At 38.4% G+C, this 22,779-nt stretch overlaps 1 protein-coding gene across 1 annotated transcript in view; it reads right to left on the reverse strand.

Moving 5' to 3' along the window:
• Positions 1-22,779, reverse strand: part of jarid2 (jumonji and AT-rich interaction domain containing 2) — a 113,019-nt gene that overhangs the window by 29,995 nt on the left and 60,245 nt on the right. Inside the window, exons 3-4 of the mRNA XM_015379624.1 lie at positions 21,090-21,216; positions 7,156-7,376 (exon numbers count right to left, since the gene is read on the reverse strand). Coding sequence (XP_015235110.1) covers positions 7,156-7,376; positions 21,090-21,216 — 348 coding nt within the window. The remainder of the gene's footprint in view (positions 1-7,155; positions 7,377-21,089; positions 21,217-22,779) is intronic.

The following is a 22,779-nucleotide window of genomic DNA, read 5'->3' on the forward strand; positions in this document are numbered from 1 at the left end:
AATATGCAAAATAAGACATGGTTGAACATTAATTTCTTTTAGAAGGACAAACAAACCAGAAGCTGCAAAAATGGCAAACATTGCACTAATACACTGAAACACACCAATGGTGAAACAGAGACTGAAAATATACTCAAGAAAGGAGCACCAAGACTGGTGCAATCAACTTTTAATGACCAGCTTCATTAACTAAATGGTTGTAAATTACCACTCTGACAAAAGGTCAGCAGGCTAATGGTAACAGACTGCAGGGCCACCTGAGGTAAAACATGGGGCATCTGGGGTTGCAGGGTCAAAGGTACACAAAAAAAAATATACGAAAAAAGAGAACATAACTGATTGTTATAGGGCTGAGAAAATTAATCAGAATAATCGATTATTGAACAGTCGTCAACTAATTCAGTCATCGATTAATGCAATACAGAGACTCATTTGTAAATATATTTGTAATAAAAAATATACATATATATATATAAATATAAATAGCATTTAAGATAAAAATAAACTTTTGATTGATTGACTTTATTGATCTAACGGCGGAGAAATGTACTCATTACATCAGCGCAAATAGTCAAAGGCCAAAGAAAGAAAAAGGTGCGTGGGTTATATACAGTATAAACAGTGCGTCCACATTTTTTATTTTTTGATAGTAGGATTATTATAGGAGGTTATTGCACAAGGTGTTTACATGGGTATTTATATAGATGGATATTTACACTTATACATATAGTTATTGTACTGGTAGTAAAATATAGAGAAACGGGTTATTGCACAGGGTTTTTTGTCTGTCAATATGCGTTATGCAGAACTCAAGTGTAAAAGTTTTAGTTTCACCTGGTTTTATTCCGTCAAAAATCTTTATTTTATATTATTAAAAAAAAAGAATCAACAGATTAATCGATTAGCAAATTAATCGTTAGTTGCAGCCCTAGACTGTTACACCCTCTCATAAAACGTGATCAAATGACCTTCCAGTTAAATTGCAACGTTATCAGAGTTATAACATTATTTATCATATTAATTAGAAAATAAGAGAAAGAGAAGCTGTGTTTGTCTCCTTTGGTCATTGGGCAAAAGGAGGGGTTAAGCAAGATAGCATTTCACAGAACAACACAGACAAACACACTTGGGGTGACACAAATAGACCAGTTACCCAACAGTCTGTGTGTATGTGTTCTCTCTGGGTACACCAGCTTCATCCCACTGTCCAACACTGACCACAGCTGACCTACCAAAGGAAGTAGATGCAATTCTTACGGGGCTTATAGGACCTTTTTTGAACTGATATGACCTGAGACACTGATAGTTACCAGAGGATGCACAGAAAAGAAAATCATAACTGGGGAAAGAAAATATAAAGAAGGAAAAAAAGAAGCTAATTTCTACTTTATGGTCTCAAGCAAGGCTTGAGCACAATACCCCAATTACATCGGCTTTTCATCCACCTCATTCCGGGCAGACAAGTCATAATTAGGTCTGAAAGAGTCTATTAGGATTGTCATTTTGAACGGGGCTCTTGGGTGGGGTGGCATAATTACAAAGCCTTCCTTTTTTCCCGCCATCCTTCCTTTGTCCCCTTAACTGGAAGTGAAACAATGAGGACAATTTTAATAGTCAATCAGGTTGTTTTAGCCACAACGGGAACATGCAGATGTGAGGACTTACAAATAAGAACAGAATTCATGAGCAGGAACTGGGAGAGAAAACAAGAACAGGCTTTCTGGCAAGAAAGAAACCCAAAACGACTTCAATCAATTTTATGAAGAATGAGATTTCACCCAAAAATTACCTCCTTATTGTCAGCAGAGCTATTGGTTACATAGACAATAGCCCTACTTCCAGGGACAGTGTCATACTGAACAATAAAGTCATTACTGTATGCAAACATACGACTTCCAGCTGTTAATCTAAAAGCATCCGTATACGGCAGCGGGACAGAAGCAGCTTATTCCTGAGAGAATCGAGTTGTCAAAGCGGTAACTCGTGTTTGAAAGAGCTGCGCAATTCCTGGGAGTGAAAATGTACTTCAAGCAGCAAAAAAGTGTGTTCAAAGAAAAGGAAACCTTAAGATTTTCAGTAGGTGCAGAAAATTCATATCACTTGCATCTTCTCACACACCCCTAACTTTAAAGTAATTCATTGTTTTCCTGTGAGACAGCCTAATTCAGAGTATTAAAGAATTGAAATGGAAGGGATAATTATATTGGGTATCAATTTACTTTTATAGAAATAAAATCTGAAAAATGTGCGGCACATGTGCATTGGGGCCCCATTAGTGAAAACACTGCAGAACCAACTTTCATTAAAATTAAGGTTATATTTCTTTAAAGTTGTGTCTCGAGCAACTTTTTCTTTTTGTAGGAAAGTATCTTAACCGGAGTCCCATTAGATGGTTTGTATCTCTGAGCTTTAATTCGTAGGTTTTGCAACAGATTCTGTTAGTTTTATGTCCAAACTTTGACTAGGCCATTCAAAAACATTTATATACTTTAATCTAAAGCATTCTATTCTGGATACTGCTCTGCTGGAAGGTTAACCTCTGCTCCTATCTTAAGTTGCAATGTTTAAGTTCAAATGTTGGAACACTTTTTTCAAGGTACTGTAGCAACATAGTGGCTAAACTCCAACCTTAATACTATAATACTTCTGCTAAGGAAAGTCCACATTTGAGGAGCGCGTGTAATCAGATCCTAGGAATTAGAGGTCTTTGGTTCACTGGGTCAGTGCTGGAAGGTTACGCAAGCAGTGCAGCAGAGTTGGCCTCACTGAACCTAAGAGGCACCCTTCTGGGATTTGGCAAGCTGAGAAGGCAGCAGTGGGGGCAGAGGGATAAACACTGCAGAGGTGTACACACAGAATGCCACAAACAAACTGTACAGAGGAAACAGCACCAACAACAACAGAAATGCTCCTTTAAAACGCTCTGAACTTTAAACCTTTCTCTGAGGTTTTTATTTGCTCTCCAGATTATTGTAAAATGATCAGAATTGTCACAGCATCCTTTCTTGGTCATGTTTAAATCGCTCCCTTAAGTTAAATAAACTCCTTCCACTCAGTGCTGCCCCCGCCCAGCCGTCAACAGCGCTGCACCTTCGCTATAACCCCAGGCCAAAAGGGCCAGAGGCAGACTGTCTGGCTACTACCCAAATGGCTTTCTCCATGGATATAAACAGGCAGGCTACTGGCGCAGACCACACATAAACACCATCCAAAGCCCACAGGGGGAGGGACTAATTCCAGTTGTGGCGTATGTGTGTATTTACAGGAGAAATAAATGAAAAATTACATAAATACAGAATAGAACCCTTATTAGTGTAGGAGGGAAAGCGTGCATGTTTATTACTCTTTGGGGTTATTCACATGTTACCTTTTGAATGATCAGGAATAAAAAAAAGGACTTTGTCATATAATATTGAAACCTTCACCAGTAACATCATGGGATTGGATAAAGACCTTGAAAGAGACATTTAAGAGCACGGATCAGACAAAAAAAAAGTTAGCTGCTTACTTTTATCACTAACTAATCCTTCACATTCTGACTGCTTTTATGTTGCCGTCAGCCAGAGTGATGGATGGAAGCTTTTCGGGTGGATGTGTAATGTTTGCCAGATAAGATAAGCAAACAGTGCAGTGAGGGGGTGTGGTTGTGTGTGTGTGTGTATGGGGGGGTTCTTCAGTGTTTACACACTGCTGTGAACGTTTGACCTGAGACAAATCCCAGAATTCAACATTGATGGGTTTTTCAGGGTAGAAATGTCCCTGCCTTGTTGGATTGCAGCTCATTACCCCCAAAAAATGGACGAATCAAATGGAAGAGATTTAAAAAGATGAAGATGGATTTTAACAGAAGTTCCGGTCAGATATCTTGAATCATTCAGGGGATTTGGAGGGTTTTCTGTAAACATCATAGATGTGCATCCCCTCGCAAAGATCAACAGAGATATACTTATATGCTGAATGCATGTGGGTACACAAAGGAGAAAAACATTTGCAGCTGCAACCCTGCTAGAACACACATAATTCGCAGGCTGAACCTCAGAGGCTCCGCTGACATTCTCCCATGTCCTCCATCTTGGTAAGGGGCCTCTGTATATTGGGGCTCTAGAGGCCAAAGGAAAAAGAGAGCAGGACATATGTGGAAAACTGAAAGCTCAACAAAACCCTAAAACGCACAACTGACTTCTAGAAAGAAAAATAAAAAATACAAGGCAGAGAGCTGGCAATAAAAAATGGTCAGCTAGCTGCAAATCTGAATTGCTTAGACTAGAAGCGAGCTTGTAAAACAGAAAAAAGTGATTTTGATGACCCATATTTCCACACACAGCCTCTGTTCTTCAAACGGTTCAAGTTCTCGGCACCAAAAGATTTAGGTCAGATTTAGCAACCGGCAATTATACGTTCTTAAATGAGACCTCTGAGGTTAAATGACGCCCAGTAATGGGGCATTCTCCTTATAACAGCACCATGTGCGCAACACATTTCAGTAATTTAAGCTGAAATGCCTTCACCTACACAAAAGGCGAACTTAGAGAGTTCAATCAATTTAATCTGAAAAAAAGAAAATTCTGGATAATGCAAACACTGGCAACAAAAGGATTATGCATTTTCTCAAGATTTTGAGATAATTTCATCAACTTAGACATCAAAAAAAATTTTTTTTGATTAAATGTGCCATCTTTTTTAGGTGATATTAAGTCTTAGTAAATCTTCTAAAGATACCCATAATGCAGTTTTCTCAGGGATTCATGAAAGTTTGAATGTGAAACTATGGTAAACACTGAGAAACTATACGGTAAACAATAAAAACTCAAACATACAGATTCATAATGACAAAAATGACCCGAGTCCAGAAATAGTTTTAGCTCTTTGTTGAAATTACTTCTTAGAGATGCTTCCTGTATCCAACCCCCAGTGTCTGACAGAGTTCAGATGAAACATGACAAACATGGAAAATCTCACTCCTTTCAGCTGTGAGATATTCAGTTATTTCTTATATCTATTTCTTATATTTCTATAACTCTCAGCCAGCCATTGATAGTTGTACATGGATGATTCTGGGTTTTAGAGGGTTGTTTAATCATTTTGCTATTTTTTCATGTAAATTCTATTAAAAGTACCAGATAAGATAAGATAAGCTGCTGCAACCTTCTTTCTGAAAGCCTCAGAGAGCTTTTTGGATCTCATGGTGTTCACTGATACACTAGCAAACATTTATTTATTTATTTTAAAGCCGATGTTGATGCAGATTACTCTGACATCAGTCTAACCAATCCTTGACATATGCTACTGATTTTTTGGGGCTGATTCTTAAGGTAGATCTTTTCTCTTCATCAACGTGAAAAAAGTGACACAACAATAACGACTATTAAAAGTTGCGATTTAAAGAGCACGTTACCAAGTCAAAAACACTTTATTGATGAATAACAAATGGCGGGAGCAGCAATGCATGAGCCTTACTTGATCTAAAGGTATGGCTGCTGAATGTACTTAGAAGTGGTGAATGCCTGCATGTATCTTCTGATATAGATACCAGGGGGGGTGAAATGCTAATATCAGCAGGCCGATGTATCGCCAAGGGAAAATCATCAATTTATGAAATACTTAAATTTTCAAATATGTTTTTGTTTTTTTACTTACTATAGATGGAACAAGCTCTTAGGGCTTCTTTAAAATGTATTGAACACTATAAAGGTTTTAAGAACATTTAAGAGCATTGCCAGGATTAAAGTCCAAGTCGGATCTAGGATCATGCATTTACCTTTAGTTCTATTGATTGCTGCAACAGCTGCAGCTGATCCAAAATGCTGCTGCCTGTGTTCTCACTAGAACTAAGAAAGTAGAGCACATCAGCCAAATTCTGAAGTCCTTCCAATGGCTCCCTGTAGCTCTGAGAAATCCTTCTATTAGTCTATAAATCATGGAAGGGATCAGCAATGGATCACCTCAATACCTTAGAGATCTGTTGTCAGTGTATCTACCTCCGAGACCGCTCAGGTCTTCTAGCTTAAGCCTACTCTGTTCACCCAGAACTAGAACCAAAAATGGAGAAGCAGGATTTAGTTCCTATGCTCCACTGATCTGGAACAAACTCCCAGAAGACTGTAACAGTGCTGAAAGTCTGAGTTCTTTTAGGTTCAAGTTAAAAAACCCATAAGTTTAGAGCTGCCTTTGACTGTAAAAGTTAACTGAGGTATCATTAGTTTGTGATCAAAGTGTTTTACTTGCTTTAATACCTGCTTTTATCATGTTTTGATCTTTATTTGCTTTATTCTGCTTTTTCTTTTTCCATTTTGTGCTTTAATTCACCTTAAGCACTTTAGATTGCCCTCGTACTTAATTGTGAAATACATTACATAAAATACATTTGGTTTTTGCAAAATCCTGGCAACAGCCTGATCCTCTCCAGCTGCAACACACCTTCAATCACTAAAGAAAAAAAGGGCTGGGTTTCACTTAGCATGATCTTCTAATGGAGGCTGGGCTACTTTTGCTGACATGATACCAGTGAACGATGCCCTCTGGTGTCAACGTGTTCTTCTTGTTAAAACAATCAAGCACATCAGCTTCTTAGCAGCATGAGAGCGTGCAGCTCACAAACCAGGAGAAAACTAATTCAGCTGCTAATAGCTACGCCGTGGCTCTCACAGTTCATTTGACATTGAAGGTGTGCCATAGTGTCAGTGAACCTGTGTAGTGTTTGCAGAGCGGGCGGTGTGTGAATACCCCATGTACCAACAGCTGCTGTAGTAGAGGGTGATAGGCAGGGTGTTAAGGAGACAGACAGTTGCTGAAAAGTAGGAGGGGGAAGATGTGTAAGCCGATGAAATGCAGGATAATCTCAGCCTTAGGCAACAGCATGGATAGTATCACTGACTGTATGGATCTGTGTGTGTGCACGTTTAGGCTAAGGCGATCAAAAGTAGAGTTCAGTCTTATTATTTGCGTTTGATTCACTAACACACCCATCCCTTCGTTCAAACAGCCAACAAAGTGTTGTCAAACCTCAGACATAATGTGTGGCTCCTGCCAACAGAGGCCTGCAACTTGGAACTGTGTGAAATATCAGAACAAGCTGTATCTGCAGCTTTCTTGTTCAGCAGCATTCTTGGTCGTGGGTGTGCATGTCTCCATCTGCTCTGCTGTGTTGCGACCTACCTCTGAGGCAGAGGAAGGTGAGGAAGTCCTCCGTCTTGGGTTTGCGCCGAGACAGGTCCTGGATGGAGGAGGACAGCGAAGAGGAGAGTGACGACAGGGACGTTGACGGAGCAGCGGACAGGCTGCCGTTCAGGCTGCCTGTGTCGGCCACTTTGACCGGTGTAGTGCTGGGCGAGTTGGGCTGCGACTGGGCGAACTTCCGCTGAGCCTGGAGACGAGGCCTGAGGGGGCAGAAAACATGCAGATGAAGGAAAATACAAGCTTCAGTGCCGTCTCTCTGAATTCATATCATGACAAAGATATTTTTAATGGAGCCAAACAGAGCTTAGCAAAAGAAGAAAGCAATAGCTATTGTTCAGTTAGAAGCAGGGATAGAGCTAGATGAGGGGTCGGCAGGGGTTGCTATGGCCACCCTCAGCCAATCATTGGCCACCCCAACTAGGTGATTCTATTTGGTCAAAATAAACAAGCAGTTTCCCTCCTAAACAGACATCGGCAGCAGTAACACTTTCAACTGAAACATTAAGACCTAGACAAAAGATGGGATAGTCATGGTTGCAAAACACAAAGCTGTTATTTTTCTAGGGCAGTTAGTGCAGAGGTCTTGATAAAGGAGAAAATAAATCTCACACAGTTAAGGTGGAAACAAGCAATAAAAAGAGTTCTTACAGAAATTATTACTTTTTTGATCCAACAAGTTTGCATAACTATAGTTTTTAATAGAGACTAACGGACCATTGAAGGAATAAAAAGGTCTTATTGAGGAGGTAGAATATGGCCACCCCTGAAAATGCAGCTGGTTAACCAAGGCGTCACTAACTAACTAACTTTCCCTACCTATTTAATCTGTGTTCAGACCCCACAGAGCCGAATTCTCTCTTTTGATGACTAAGAAAACTACCGACCTTATCTGCAGTAGCCAAAGGCTTTGTCAGCAGGTGTTGTAATGAGCCAGCTGTTGGAATAGCAAAGTATTCATCCACATCTCAAGTATTTCTACCAAAGGATTTTACATTGATACTTTCACTTTTATCATCCTGCATCTAATTCAGTCAAAAGCATGCGGTGAACAATGCTTATTGTCTGATGATGGAATTGACCGACTCTCAGGACAACCAATACATACTTTCAAGACAGAGAGGTTTCCATCTTCTGTCCTTCTATTGGATAACAAGTCTATTCCAGCAGGTGAGAGTGAATCTGATTTTTTTCTCTTTAAAAATAAAGCAAATCCTTTCACTATGCAATCCACATGGACATGCTAGCAGCACTGGTAGTTATTTTCAGCAGATAATTAAATATAGGCTTTGTTAAAATGAAATCTTGGTTAAAACTAAAAAAAACAAAACAAAATCTGTTCCCTCAGCACCAAATGGTGAGATATAAAACAGAACAATAATGCAAAATGTGTCACATTGCAAATGAGGAACCCAGTGTTTTTTGGAGATCCCAGCTTAGTGACACCTGTAAACTTTTTACTTAATATTTACACAGAATGTTTAATACGTATTCCCTCTTGTAGCTTCTATCCATGTAGTTCTATTTTGTATTGAGGATTAAAGCATCACACTCACTGTTCCTCTTCATCTCTTTCCACTTGTGTATTCTTTTTCTATTTCTATAATGTTTTTTTGTTTTTTTTTAAGGCACAGAATACCTTATAAATACCTCTGCTGGTCTCTTTTCTCCTTATTTCTTGGTTTAGTACATCAGCCAAGCCAAGAGTTAGAGTTAGGTAATCAACAAGCATGTAGCTGAAAAAAAAAAAAAAAGGCAAATTTTCCTTCACAAAGCTGGATGTGGTTTTACACAAAGTACAAACGTCCCAGACGATCAGGGGGCGCATAGAGCAGCGAGCAGCCTTCAATCGATTAGTGCTGCCTCGTGTCTGTGTGTGTGTGTCATACTATTAATGTTGAGGAGCAGCAGCAGAAGCAATATGATATCCTGGTGTTATTTGTCAATTTGCCGGGGAGCGGACCAAGGTAACAGGAGATAGGATCATGTCTGGAGAACACTCGTGGTGCATTTGGAGCAGCTGCTGAGAGGTTCAGAGCTCCGATTACACTCCAATCAGAGAACAGTGCAGAGTTAAAACGTGTCAATTTCCTGCCCTGACATGGACTCAATATGTGAGAAATTGAGAAATGATTGCTGAAGCATAGTCCAAACCTCAACATTAGGAGGGCCAAACAACTGTTTGTACTGCGTCTACCCCAAGATCCCTCACATCTGAACACTAACACGTTTGCAATGAAAGAAAAATAAAAACATAAGTGCTTTTTTTTTTTTTTTGCCATAAATTTACCCTTTTTGCTTATTTGTACCCTTATTTTACAGATGCAGAACTTATTGCCACAAGGGTCATTAAACAGGTAGAAACTCTGGATTTTTTTATTATTATGTTACAGAAAGGCCCCAGATGGAAGTCCAACACAGGACGTTATTGAAGCAATGCAGCATCAATGCTACTAACCCTGTACTCTAAGTAAATAAAAAGTGGAGGACAAAGCTAGAGTAAAACAATGAAAACAGAAGATGAGCTTCATAAGCAAGACTAGCAGACGGGAAGTTGGGAGCGGGGAGGTTTGCGTGCCTGTAAGGGTGGGAACTTCAGAGTGTGCACTAAAGATAAATGAGGAGGAAGAAGAGGAAATAGGGTGGGAATTACACACAGTGAAAGCAAGATATGTGAAAATAGTTAGCCACAAACATCTGCAGCAACGCTCATCATTTCAACACATTGAACACATGCATGTTTTATCTAGATAGTAAAGCAATATCGGTGCCAACAGTGGCTTTCTTTAGCCAATACGGTAGTCCTGTTTATTCAAAGTGACTCAACTAGTGTTTTTCTTGAAGTGTTTATACAGTTTTTTTAACCTTCATCCTTTATTTTATAAAAAAGAAATAAAGAATATATCAATTGTTGTTAGAACGTTCATTGTTGTTGCCTTCTGTCCTGGGGAGCTTAGGCAAACAGTATGGCAGGCCTGGTCAGGAGGAGATCAGACCGACAAGAGCGACTCATATCCCTTTGTATAACTTAGCTGCTGCTGCAACATAGGTCTCCGTCTAATTAAGTGATTGCATCGGCTTCCACATCTTTTATTAAATCTGCTCCGTGTGCTTAATGCGGATATAAAATGCACAGCATGCATCAAAATGAATCTGTGGTGCTCCTATTGACTAAAGAAGAGTTTGAACTCGGCTTTCCATAAAATCCTCTTTATGGGTTCAAATGAAGATGAACAGGATTCATCAGCTTAAAGAAAAAAGAGGGATTCTGGAAGGGAGGGGAGTATCCGACAAAAACAAAAATAAAGAGCAAGCATAACACAAAAAGCTAGAGGAAATGTACCGAAGGAGAAAATCACAACTGAAACAGCCTGCTTTGACAGTAATCACTGGCCCAAGTAAAAATGTGTTAATTTTATTTTCTCCAAAAAATAAATAATAAAGTTCTAGTTCTAGCTGGCAACACGTTCTAGAAACTCTCCAGAAACCGGACTGAGTTCCGTTCCTTTGCCTTCTTTATATGCAGCGTCAGTTCTCACTCTCTCCTTTTTAATGATATGCCGACTGCAGAGATGTCGGCTGAAGAAAAGGTAATAAAAGAGGGATCTGCTTCGCTGATGATGTGATAATACGAGGGTTTGGAAAGAATATAAAAGCAGCTGATTAGATAAATAAAGCCGTAGCGCTTGGTATTTCTGAGACTCCAGCTTCGGCAACAAGTAATTATTCAAAAGGTGACAGAGACGGGTAAAAAATTAATGTGAGAGGAGAAGAGGAGCACAAAAAACAACAATAGTAACACCTATTTAACACCTTTAAACCCCATTTCCTTTATTTTTTAAAGACACCAATTTACACATACTTACTAAAAATGGAGTCCAAGCAAGAGCTGAGAAATTAGCATGAGAACAATGTGTAGTGAAACAGCCTTTTAGTAAGTACCACTGCACCGAGCATCCCTGTCAACATTCTTTGATTTGCTCTCACTACAGGTTACTTAGGCCAGACACACACGGGTTAAAATTAGGCCGATAGCATTGATTTAAAAGGAAAGGGGAGAAAACGCTGAGAGAGGAGACGGAGAACCAGTAGATTGAGAAGAAAATGGCGATTACAACAGGATGTCCATACTTATGCCTTTCTAATCCATTCAGCCGCCCCTTCCTCACTCCATTTCTTCCCGTCTTCATTTCTAATAATATACACATACCCCCAGCTTCAGATAAGAGCTCAAGAACTGATGATCCTGCCAGTAAATAATCCATGCAAAGAATGGCAGAGCAGAGGAAGAAGACAGAGAGGAATGTTTGAGGAAAGAGAGAAAGCCTAGAGGTAGACTCAATCGGTGAACGTTCTAGATCGTTTTTTTACCAACAATGTCCACAGACATTGCTATGGCAACTTTACAACACGATTTATGGTCAGACTATTTAATTTCCTCTAAGCATCCACATGGCTCAAACTGAGAAAAAAAAATTTTTTGCACAAATATTTTTTTTTTTCAGTAACTGATAACTGAATATTTAAATTGTTTCTTTTTTTAGGTTTCATGGAGCAAGTAGTCCTTATTTATCAGTAGCTGGACTGGAAGTAAGGCAAACAGGCAACAGAAGTCCCAGGGCACGGAATCAAAAGCACAACATTCAACCTCACACAAACTTTGTTAAGACTTTGACCTGAAAAGGTCGAGTCACATATATGTTAAAGAAACATTACTCTGCCAAGAAGAATCTCCTATTTGGGCCAAGTATTGTCAAAAAAAAAAAATAAAAACAGAGTTATAAACATCTTTGGTAAGTGTATTCCGGTGTTTGGACACATCCAGCGTACTAATGTACCCTATCTAACACTGAACATAGATTATGTTTTAACGATGCTGAACTTGCAAACATACACGGCATCGACTTCATCTACGTACCACACTGACACTTTATATGTCCAAACATCTATTAACAAATGACTGATCAGGACTTGAAGGCATTCCTCTTAAATACCTTCTGATATTTCATTACAGCCTACTGTAACACCACATCCCATAAAGAAACGCTCTGGATCTTCAGCTGTAGAGAGCTGGCTGTCATGTGCGTCAGCCTGAGTGGTTTGGTTTCAAACCTTTGCTGGTTCCACTGCAACCAGATATTCAGATAAGGGCAGAAAGGGGGAACATGAGCTACTTGCCCCCGTGTCAATTTGTGGCACTATTAAAGCGCTCTCGATGCGCCCTCAATGGGGCAGAAACAGCAGACTGATCTGGAGTAGGTACAAGCCAAACATAGAAAGTCAAGTAGCACACCGAGCCAACAGAACCAAATAAACAATGACTATTCTTAAACCCACCTAATCTTTAAACTATCCTATGGAATGAAAATCTGGCATCTATTTTCAAGTCTTTCACAGAAATATGATCCACATAACTGAAGAAGAGTCTTAAGCTTCATACCGTATGATTTATTCTGGCATGAGGCTGAACTACAATCAGACTTTGTATTCCCTCTCATGGTAAAGGTTAAAGTTTGATGAGGGGAGCACTGATCCAGAGTCTGGACCTTAGGGGTTGTATTAATTGGCTCCAGATGGCCCACATGGTCCTGATAAAATGCTACCTCACTTCAGCTGGCTCCTTGCAAGCATGTGTGCGTGGTTTTCCGTATGCGTGTGTGTGCCTGGATCCATTTCATCCCCACAAGGGCCTCACAAATGCATGTGTTTATGTGGACAAGAGCGTATGCACGTTTATAAGGGAGTATTAATCTTGACAAGACGCATCTGTTTAAATAAAGCCACCGTTTACTCAGCTGTTTAATGTAAATTTATATTGTTGTGTCTCTTCAGATTAAACCCATTCATAAATCAGCAGATACTTGATTTTTCTTAAGCTTGGTGCATTTTAGGGCTAAAAATGTACGTTTTACAAGAGAAGGTTAAGACGTGGGTAAATTAGGAAAATATCAAATATATGTTCAAAGAGGAAGGTGAAATAAAACCTGGATGACGGGCTTGGATGCCCTACGGTTTTAACATGTTTGTTGCTCTTCTGTCTGTAAAGATTAAAGGGAGGAGATTGTACTTTAGTGAGCTGACCCAACAACCTTTGTGGCCATCACACATGCAAAAAATCCAACCTATTGACCCGGGTCAAATATACGCCGAGTATGTGCACAGCAGACACAAATAAACAGTCGTTAGTCAGCACTTCCAGGCTGTCTTCAGGTCAAACGAGCTGCTGTATTTTCAGCAAAGATGCTAAGATGGAAAAATCAATGAAATAAAAATAATTGGAAAGCAAGAATGAAACGTGATTTAACAATAAAAATTTAAAAATAAAATTTAACATATTCAATGTCACTTAAGAGCTTTTCCGACTATAACAGCTGGGTAATGAAAAGTCCTAATGCAAACTCACTAATAAACTTGAAAGATGATAATAATTTATTCATTTTTAAAGGTCTTTATTTAAAAAATTTAGCTTGATTTTCACATGAAAATTGGGTGAAATTATTTCCATTAGATCTTAGGTTGCAAGCCTAGTTTTTTCCCCCCATTTTTAGCTGAAACGTGGGACGTTAACCAGTACAGCTCACACTAACAAGCATGGTGATGTAAATAACATATACAGTTAAATGATTTAACATTTTGTGTAGAAATTTAGCAGCAATCACACCTATAAGCAGACCTATAATCAAGCAAACTGTGTTTATGTAAATGTAATGTAATGCTGATACCCCACAGTTTTATTGTGAAGTGAATGATGAGAAACGATAAGGAGATGAAGGGGAAACACATGTTGAAAATAAATCATATTGACCTGATTTCAGAATATATAAATGCTATATTAGGTCAGATAGAAGTCAGACATTGTTCCTATTGTAATAAATGCTAGCATGAGTGGTCCAGGGTTTCTGCTAAATGCTGCAACCAGAAATACTCTAACTTACTGAAGGGGGGAAAATAATGGTTCAAGCTCAAAGTCTCCAGAGAAATTAGGCTGAAGTTATTTTGTTTTAGTTGAAAAACACACATTCATAAGGTGGGAATATTAGTTTTTATGTTCTTATACTTTGGTAAAAACATAAATTTAGCACACAAAAGACGGATAACTGGCTAAATTGTTCAGAATGAGAGACAAAATGCCTCCGTTTCTAAGCCTTTGCAGAGTTCTGGTCAAGTCCTGCCTAGCTGGGTGCGCTCCGGAAGTGTTGAGGAGAATTCATGGTTTTCTGTCCAGTTCTCAATCAGAAGGCCTGTGGGAGGCAGATGTCGTCATCTGCATCAGTTTGTTAGGAGTCTCTGCACATAACAGCAAGCAGCCCTTTTCTGACAACAATGCCAGCATAAATAAACCTGCATTCAATTCTCGGTCGGATCCAAAGCAGACGGAAAACGACAGAGTGTGTTTTGAGGAAAGACATACGTTCAAGCACGTGTTTCTAATTTAATCATTATGAAGAAGTAGAAGCTTTTCAAGCTTTTCCTTTAAATGAAGGTGGTTTGTGTACACAGAGGATACCCAGACCCCTCTACCCAGAGCAGAGAGTACATGAGGAAAATAATATTATACACTTGTTTGTGGTTTATTTCAAAAAGAAGCCTGACCATTTTACCTTCCGAGGAGACAATTTCACTTTTCTTTACATCATTGAGAGGCGTATGAAGGACTGATATTTATGAAACACATTGGCTGTTAAACATGCAATCTGTGTTGTACATTAGCACTATGCTTTGCATTCTTTTTTTACCATTAGGTGTCTGTACTACAACAAAGTGTCGCACTGTATAAGCTTTTCATGCAAAGCAAGCCACGAGAAATCAATAGTTGCATTAAGGCCATTACTGGCCCTAGAACACATCCACAGTGTGTGTTTGCAAGCGAACCAACAGTACATACACATAATGCCTCATAAAAGGTGATTATGTATTACTGACTAGTCATTGGTAACGCTAGACAAGTGTGTGTGGGTGTGCGCGAGCGTGCATTCATTAAGTTGAAACAAAACAAGCCACAGCAGCTGAGTGTGTCTTGGCACAGACAACAGAGAGAACAGATTCAAGGAGAGTCCAAAGTGGGGTTGAGTGAAGTGAGCGGGAGAGGAAAAAAAAAAAAAAAGAGTGAGGCAAGCAGCAAAAAAGCTAAGTCCAAGAGAGTCTTTCAATGTGTGATTAACACAACTATATGCCAAACATAATTAAACAGTACCTCAAAAGTCTTAAAACCTCCTTTAACCAAGACAACAGTTTTAAATATCTCTAGGTCTATTAACCAGGAACTGATTAACCTTAAATAACATAAAATGTGCTCAAAGAACTCAAACCTAAGGCTACACAATTCTCTTCTGAGGAATGCAATATATGCAGGCTGCTGGAGAGAGTGATAATTTCAGTAGATAACAGGAAGGCAGTACTCTTACATGCTGGATTTAGATGAATATTTACTTAAGAAATAAATGTATACACGCCATGTTAGGTGCTAAGCATATTTAAAATATAGAACTATTTAGTGTCTCTGTTCCAATATATTAATGCTTCCTCTCTTAAATGGTGCAAAATCAAATTTGATCCTAATGCAACATAAATGGCAGCTAATTTGTCCAAACACTGGTTGGTCAAAGTTTTATCTAATGTTCAGCAAATTTCTGATCCTCTTTCACAAACTTATAGTTTAGACTTTAAGTTTTAAAACTCAAAGCAACTAATAGTAGTTGCTCATTTACTGTCTGAAAACCTGTACTAAACAAATTTTGTTTTGCATACATTCTGTGTGCTAAGTGGTCGTAAAGTACAAGGTCAAACCCAACAAAACTAAAATATCTTTGTTTATGCATCAAATTACGTTAAAAACATTCATTTTATTCTCATTGAACTAAAAGCAAAGTATATTTGAAGAACATTATGCTTTTATGAGGACTTCAAAGAGGAGAGAATAGTGGGTGTTTTCCATTTTGAGATATTAAATGTGTCCTCTCTATCACTGGTCGAAAATAAAACTGGCTGGTTATCAGATACAGATCTGAAACTAGACACTATGATGTCACCATTCTGACTTTTGTATTGCTAATCTGTCAAAAGTCTAACAGTTTCATTTTGGCAACGTTTAAAACTCTTTCTTCACAAAACAAACAAACAAAAAAAAAACATCCCTGGATATTTTCATTATTTCAAGGATTTCTTAGAATCCATTTATACTCTATTCAGAAAAAGCAATAAGACATAATTAAAATACAAATCATTAATGAAAACTGACTCATTTCTCTCAGACTCTCAGATGATTACTAAGTGTGAAAATTAGGACGCTATTTAAAGAAGCGTTTACTTTAAAAGCGGTGCATTTCATAGCTAGACTTATCAAATACTGTATTGGGAATGCCAATAAAAAAATAAAAAAACATTTTAAATAAAAATGTATGTATTCAGACAGGAACTTTATTCTAATACTGATGGATAAACAGAGCTGGGCTTTAACTGGGTCAGTAAACCAAGGTGAAATATAGTGATGGCTGGTGGATGTGGGTTTGGAGTGCCAAAGCTTGGCAGGGGAAACCCGTTTAGAGAATAAAGTGATGCTTGTGAGACGGCTACAATAAGTTGGCATGTTTAAGAGTGAGTGCCGCCAGTCATTTTAGCAGTCTCAGGAGCATGGGAAGACAAACACAGAGTTGATCTCAAAGACTTATAAAGGGGGGGTGGGGTTGCTTCCTGCCAAAAATCACTTGCACCTGTCCTTCTGTCTCTCTCTGCTGCCCCACAAAGCAGCCTACGCTTGATCCCTTCATCTTTTCCAAAAGTTTTTCTTTTTCACACAGAGTTGGACACAGATAAGCCACAGATAGGCCACTGCCAGATGAATAAACCCCTGGCATCATCGCACTGCTTAAAAACAGAGCAAGTAGCGACTATCCCACAGCTCCAGATTGATCAAAGCACAATGCCTAAAAAGACTTTGAAAAAGAGCAAAAGGCAATGGCAATCTCCAACCAGAGATTGTTCCGTACGCAGAAAACCTTTTGTTAGAGTCATCTTGTTTTAATATGCCTGTGTGAAGCAAACTCTTCATACAGCAGAGCAATACAAGAAGAACATTTTAGTGCTAGTGAAATAAAACGTTTTGTCCTTCCTGTGTAAAGACAGGTCTAATTTTAGCTTCACTGTCAATGATTGCTTATTCAAAGCCCTTTGTTTGCTGTAGTCAGTAAGCAAGAGATTATACGCATTCATCAGGTGCATCAATATGCGAGTGCAGAAATCCGGATACGTTTTTCCTCCAATATGTGGTCAAAACTGGTGTCATAATTATTGAACTTTAATGCAACTTTAATCACAAGCTGCAGAGATGAAAACAAAAACAGCTAAATGACCATCAAGGCATTAAAACTGGCTTTGGAATCAAAGAGTTTAGACCTGTCCTATTTGTGAACCACACAGAATTATGCCAGAAGATTACTAATGGCTACAAAAAGCAGGTCGACTTGAACCTGTGTGGCCTAAAAAAAAGACTAATAAAAGAATAATACTTTTTTTTAAAAACTTAAACTTAATGAATTCTGGAGGCATGATTAGCTATAAAAGATCAATTTCTAACCAAAACAATGATCAGGCTTCGTCTCTTTTACTATCTAACTGATAAATCCTGCAAAATAACCATTCCCTTGCCTTTTTCTTGTTAATCTATTTAGCTGTTAATATTTTACAATTTTTATGCATTAAGAACCCCAACAGGGACTTTTTAAAATTTCAGCTCCTCCTGAGATGAATCATCAAGCAGGCCTTTGGACACCTGTTTGGGTGTCAGGTAAGACCAACGTGTTGGTTGTAATGACCACACTGAGATTCTGAAGCGTCGGTATCAAATGACAGCTCTGAGGACTTGAGCAGGTGCTTCGCAGGCAGTGAATGGAGCCTGTATGCTCATTACAGAGAGACATCTGCTGCAGTCCAGCCCCCTCCTCGCCCACAAGTCTCACTCCTCTCCATTCACCCACGTCCAGCTTTACCCTGATGTTTGGACACCCTGTCACAGTGCAGGAGGGACCGAGCCACACACAACCCGCACAACATCAACACCAACACACACATTTTTCACCCAATGTCATCTCTTTAAGGGGTAAGCATTAGAAAAATAAGGTACGGCTAAACGACTGAAGGGAAACACACTAGCATTAAGTCACAGCAGTCATTTTAAATCTGCCTTTCATCATATAAAAATCATAATTTACACTAAAGCTCATTTTCCAGATTACCATCTAAAAGCTGCATGAACTGAAAGCTTTTCCACAGATTGACATAAATTATCCAGTGATGTCAGTTGTGATTTTATGCAAATTTGAGAAACAAAATAAAAATCATTACTTTTCATACAATGTCAATTATTTATGCATTACATGAATACCATTTAAAAAAAAGAAATTAGCAAAAATATGTAGGCTGGAAATTAACAGCATCTTGTACTCTGACAGTGAGCTACTTCAGTTCTTTAAATATTTATTTGAACATGCTTGTCAGGGATCTTTTAAGAGGCTAATTATCAATGATTGAATTTGCTCTTAAACATCAGCATGCAGCTCGCTTAACCCCTTGGCTCCCTCCATCTTTTTATAACTTGTGCACAAATAAATTGCATATCCATATGCCAGTAAAATAATATAAATCTCACATGCTTGTGATGCGTCTCATTTGAAAACTAAGATCTTCTAATTTCTGGAGATTTGTGCACAAAATACTGTGAGTTTCAAACAAATTGAGCTATGTCACTTTAAAAATCTCCAACTCACTGCGCAGCCCTCTAGTCATAAGCATTTTGAAATTGTGACCTTTCTTATATGCAAAAGGCCCCCTCGGCACAATTGATCCAAAAAATACCAAAAGTGCCAAACAGGATGATCGGAATTTTATGACTAATTTTACCAATTAAAAAAAAAAACAGTGCTCTACATGTAGCTTTACACAAATTTTCTTTCAATTACTTTATTTTATAGTATTTCAAAGTTTCAGCTTTCAAAGCTTTGACCATGCATTTTCTGTGCCTATCCAGTTATTTCTAGCTTCCTCTCACTTCTTATGCACATACATACAGCCCACACCTACAGTTCCAATACTTCATTGAGAAGCTTATCTCATAAACTAACAAAATATGTCAAAGTTTGATTGTTCACTTATGTTTGATATAGGGAGGAAAAACACATTGGTGAATAAGCCAACATAACGTAAATCATCTAAAATGGTAGACAGGTCCATAGAAATACAAAAAAATTCGCTGTTATCAACATTTTTACTTCTTTATGGGAATAAATTGCTTTATTGAATTATTGTTATATGTTATTATTAACATGTGATGTTATTCTATGAGAAATACAACTGTTTCTTACTTTCCTGTGGAGTGTTACGGACAAAATGAGCCCCTTTTTGCCAGGATAGAGCATGTTTTGGAACACCAGAAGAAGAAAACTAGGCAAGAGGTGAAAATTATGAATTCTAATTTAATGACAGGTGTTGGTGTTTGGCGAGCTGATAATATTTTGATTTAGGATTGCCTGATTCTAAAGAGGCACAACATGGTTGGTTTTGTTAACAAATAAACTTGTTGTAGAGTAAAATTATGCAGAACAAAATGAGACGTCGTAACGTCCCGGGGCCGGGGGGGAGGGAGCTAAGGCGTTAATTTGCTTTGTAATATTTGCAGTTCAGTGTAGATTAACTCACACTGGTGTTAAAGAAGCCAGATTTGCAACATTTCCATTTACAACTTCAGTGGAGAGAAGGGCCAGAGAGAGAAGGGGATATATGACAAGGAGGATTGGTTGATAAATCAGTGCAGTGGCGCCTGTTGCACTAAAACATTTTACATCGATTTTGCTGGAGATGTTTTAACAGAGGATTTACAAGAGTTAGGATGAGAAGGAGATAATAAATTTAGATAAAGCGTGGCTTGATCGGGGAGGAAAAAAGGAAAGATAAACAATGTGTGTGTGATATGAGTAGCTAAAAGAGGCAGTTTTTTTTTGCTTAAGGTTGTATAAGCAACACTTGTAACCATCTAGAGACACCAAGAGGTCCACATTTAAAATAAGGAAAACAGTACCACAAACTGAAACCACAAAACCTGGCTATTAATGCCTGCACCATAGCTGATGAAAAGCAAACATCTGCACCAACACCCTTATAGCTATTGTCAACTACAATGTGGAGGGCTGATTATTTGGACCTTCTAACCAACTTAAAGCCCCAGGATTGGGCTAACATTTACTCTTTGACCTAGCCATGAATTCCTTCATTTAATGCAGAGTCAATTAGCGGAAGCTTTTTTCAAATCAAGTTACTGCAAAAATGAAATCGAAGTATTTTATTCTTAAAATAAACGCTTTTTTTTATTTTTGTTAGGCAGGTCAATAAAATATTTTGGCAATAGAACGAGACAATTTACATTCAAAATAAGAAATAATAATCTTGTCTTATTTCAAATGAAAAACATCTAATTATCTTATTTTAAGAGCAAAAATACTCATTCCATTGGCAGATCATCTTATTTACCTTCTCAAATTAGGTGTAAATACAATTATGTTAATTTTTTTTTTACCCATTTCAGATTGTTTTTCAATGACAAGACAATCCAACACACAGCAGCATATAAAGACTAGAATGGCTCCAAAGGAAAGTACTAGCTGTTCTGATGCCCTAGTTTATTAAGAGTGCTGCAGACCTTAAAATAAATGAACTTAAACCACAAACATTAAGAAACTGAAGTGATTTTAAATGAAGTAGAAAGCCAAAATGTTCTCTATAATGACATCCAGACCAACTTGAAGTGACACATTAATATAAAACTGATTTCTTTATAGTTGACTCTTTTGAATTGCTTTCCAGATACTTTCCTATTTTTGGCATACATTCTCAAGAATAAAACATGAAGTACTGATGAAACCACCAACCTCTTTTTTGCAGGACTGTCCTCGCCATATTTGTTGCTCCCATGGAGGCCCTGAGAGCGCAAGGATCCGTCTTCTTTGTGGCAGCCGTTTAGCACTGCGCCATTCAGCTGCCCATTGGCAAGAGGACCTGAGAGAGAGAAGCACAGTGATTTTTATACTCTAGATATTTATCTCATCATCCACTTTGTTAAATTATTCAGACTTCAATTCCTTACATAATTATTTATGAATTACCATATCCTGGATGCCTATGTTCTTTTAAATCAAGTCTTGAATCATCAGGGGATAAACAATGTTTTCATCATTTTCCTCTGCCAGGGTTAATAAAGCTCTTTTTTACTCTTTGAGATGATGCAATAAAGCGAGAGGACAGTAAACATTGCTTTTGATGAGATTATAGTAAATCTGCTTTAGCAGAGAGTAAATGGGAACGACAATGATTGAAAGAGGCTGACAGAAAGAAAGCACAAATAATCCTAACAGTTCAAAAATTACTGATCTCCTAAGGCAGCCAGAAAGCACCTCATATGACGTTTTGTAGCATCTAAGGGATACATTTTGAATGAAAGGAAAAGCAACTTCTTTTCCTTATCCTGGCAAAGAGGTGACGTTCTCGCTATGATGGCAAATTAAGGTAATTGTAAGCCAAAGGCAGTGTGAGAAAAGGACGGCTTCTGACAGACATTCAATTTTCAAAAAACCCAACAGAGGGAGAGGGTCTTAAATATAAATATTTAGCTAGAAGCTCAATCAAACAAAACAAGGATCTACACAAATCAAAAGCAACATGAGGCACTGGATGTTTTAATCAGACAGAGTGGAATTCTGCAGTAATCATTTTCTCAGAGATAGATCCTTGAATGTCCTATTTACACTAACCCTCTGAACCCGATCTGATGTGGTTCTAACAGCCATTTACACACAATGCTAGCACGGTTCCTCAGCTCTCTAGGCAGGAATTACACAAACAAAAATGGCAGCCCCAGTAACTTTCAGGAACTTATGTGCCAGGATAGCGTCCTCTGCCCAAATTTCAATTAGAGCCTCGGTCTCCGCATCCTCCATGGTCCCACAACGCTCTTTTGATGCCATTTGTTATTATTAAGCTGAGAAGAAGTTTTGTTGTGAATAGGTAAAGAGATCTGTGAATTGCAAAGCCGGACACACCGGAAAACCTGCTAAACATGTGATGGTGCGGTGTCGTTCATGCGAACTACGTCGAGCCCTACTGTTGAATGGTACTAGATTTAGCATGGTTTGGTTGTATCCAGTTACGGTCCAGTTCAGTTGCGTTCCATTTACACTCAACAGTTATCTCGGCTTAAGAAACCCACTTGTTTTAGGAACAGTGTGTGACTTAAAACTGTTGTAAAATGTCTGGTTTATTAGAGGCTTAAAGTAGGACTGAACAGTTCAATACATTTGCAATGTAAATCACCATTTGAAAAAATAAATTAAATTTCCAAATTGTAGAAGCAATTGATTTTTGGTTTTGCTACGTTTAGAGTGAGACACTAACTTTTTAGACTAAAGTCCTATAAGAGGCTAGCCTGGGTGCCATTCCGAACTTAGTCCCGTCCACAACGTTTGAGGTCAGGAAGTTCGGTCTGGCATTGCTCAGTAGTAGAGCGAGTATGCTAGCACAATATCTGGCGGGCCAATCAAATTGTCAGGGCGGGCTTTATACGAT

The sequence above is a fragment of the Cyprinodon variegatus genome, unplaced genomic scaffold, assembly GCF_000732505.1.
Source record: "Cyprinodon variegatus isolate N-32 unplaced genomic scaffold, C_variegatus-1.0 Scaffold196, whole genome shotgun sequence".
NCBI lineage: Eukaryota > Metazoa > Chordata > Actinopteri > Cyprinodontiformes > Cyprinodontidae > Cyprinodon > Cyprinodon variegatus.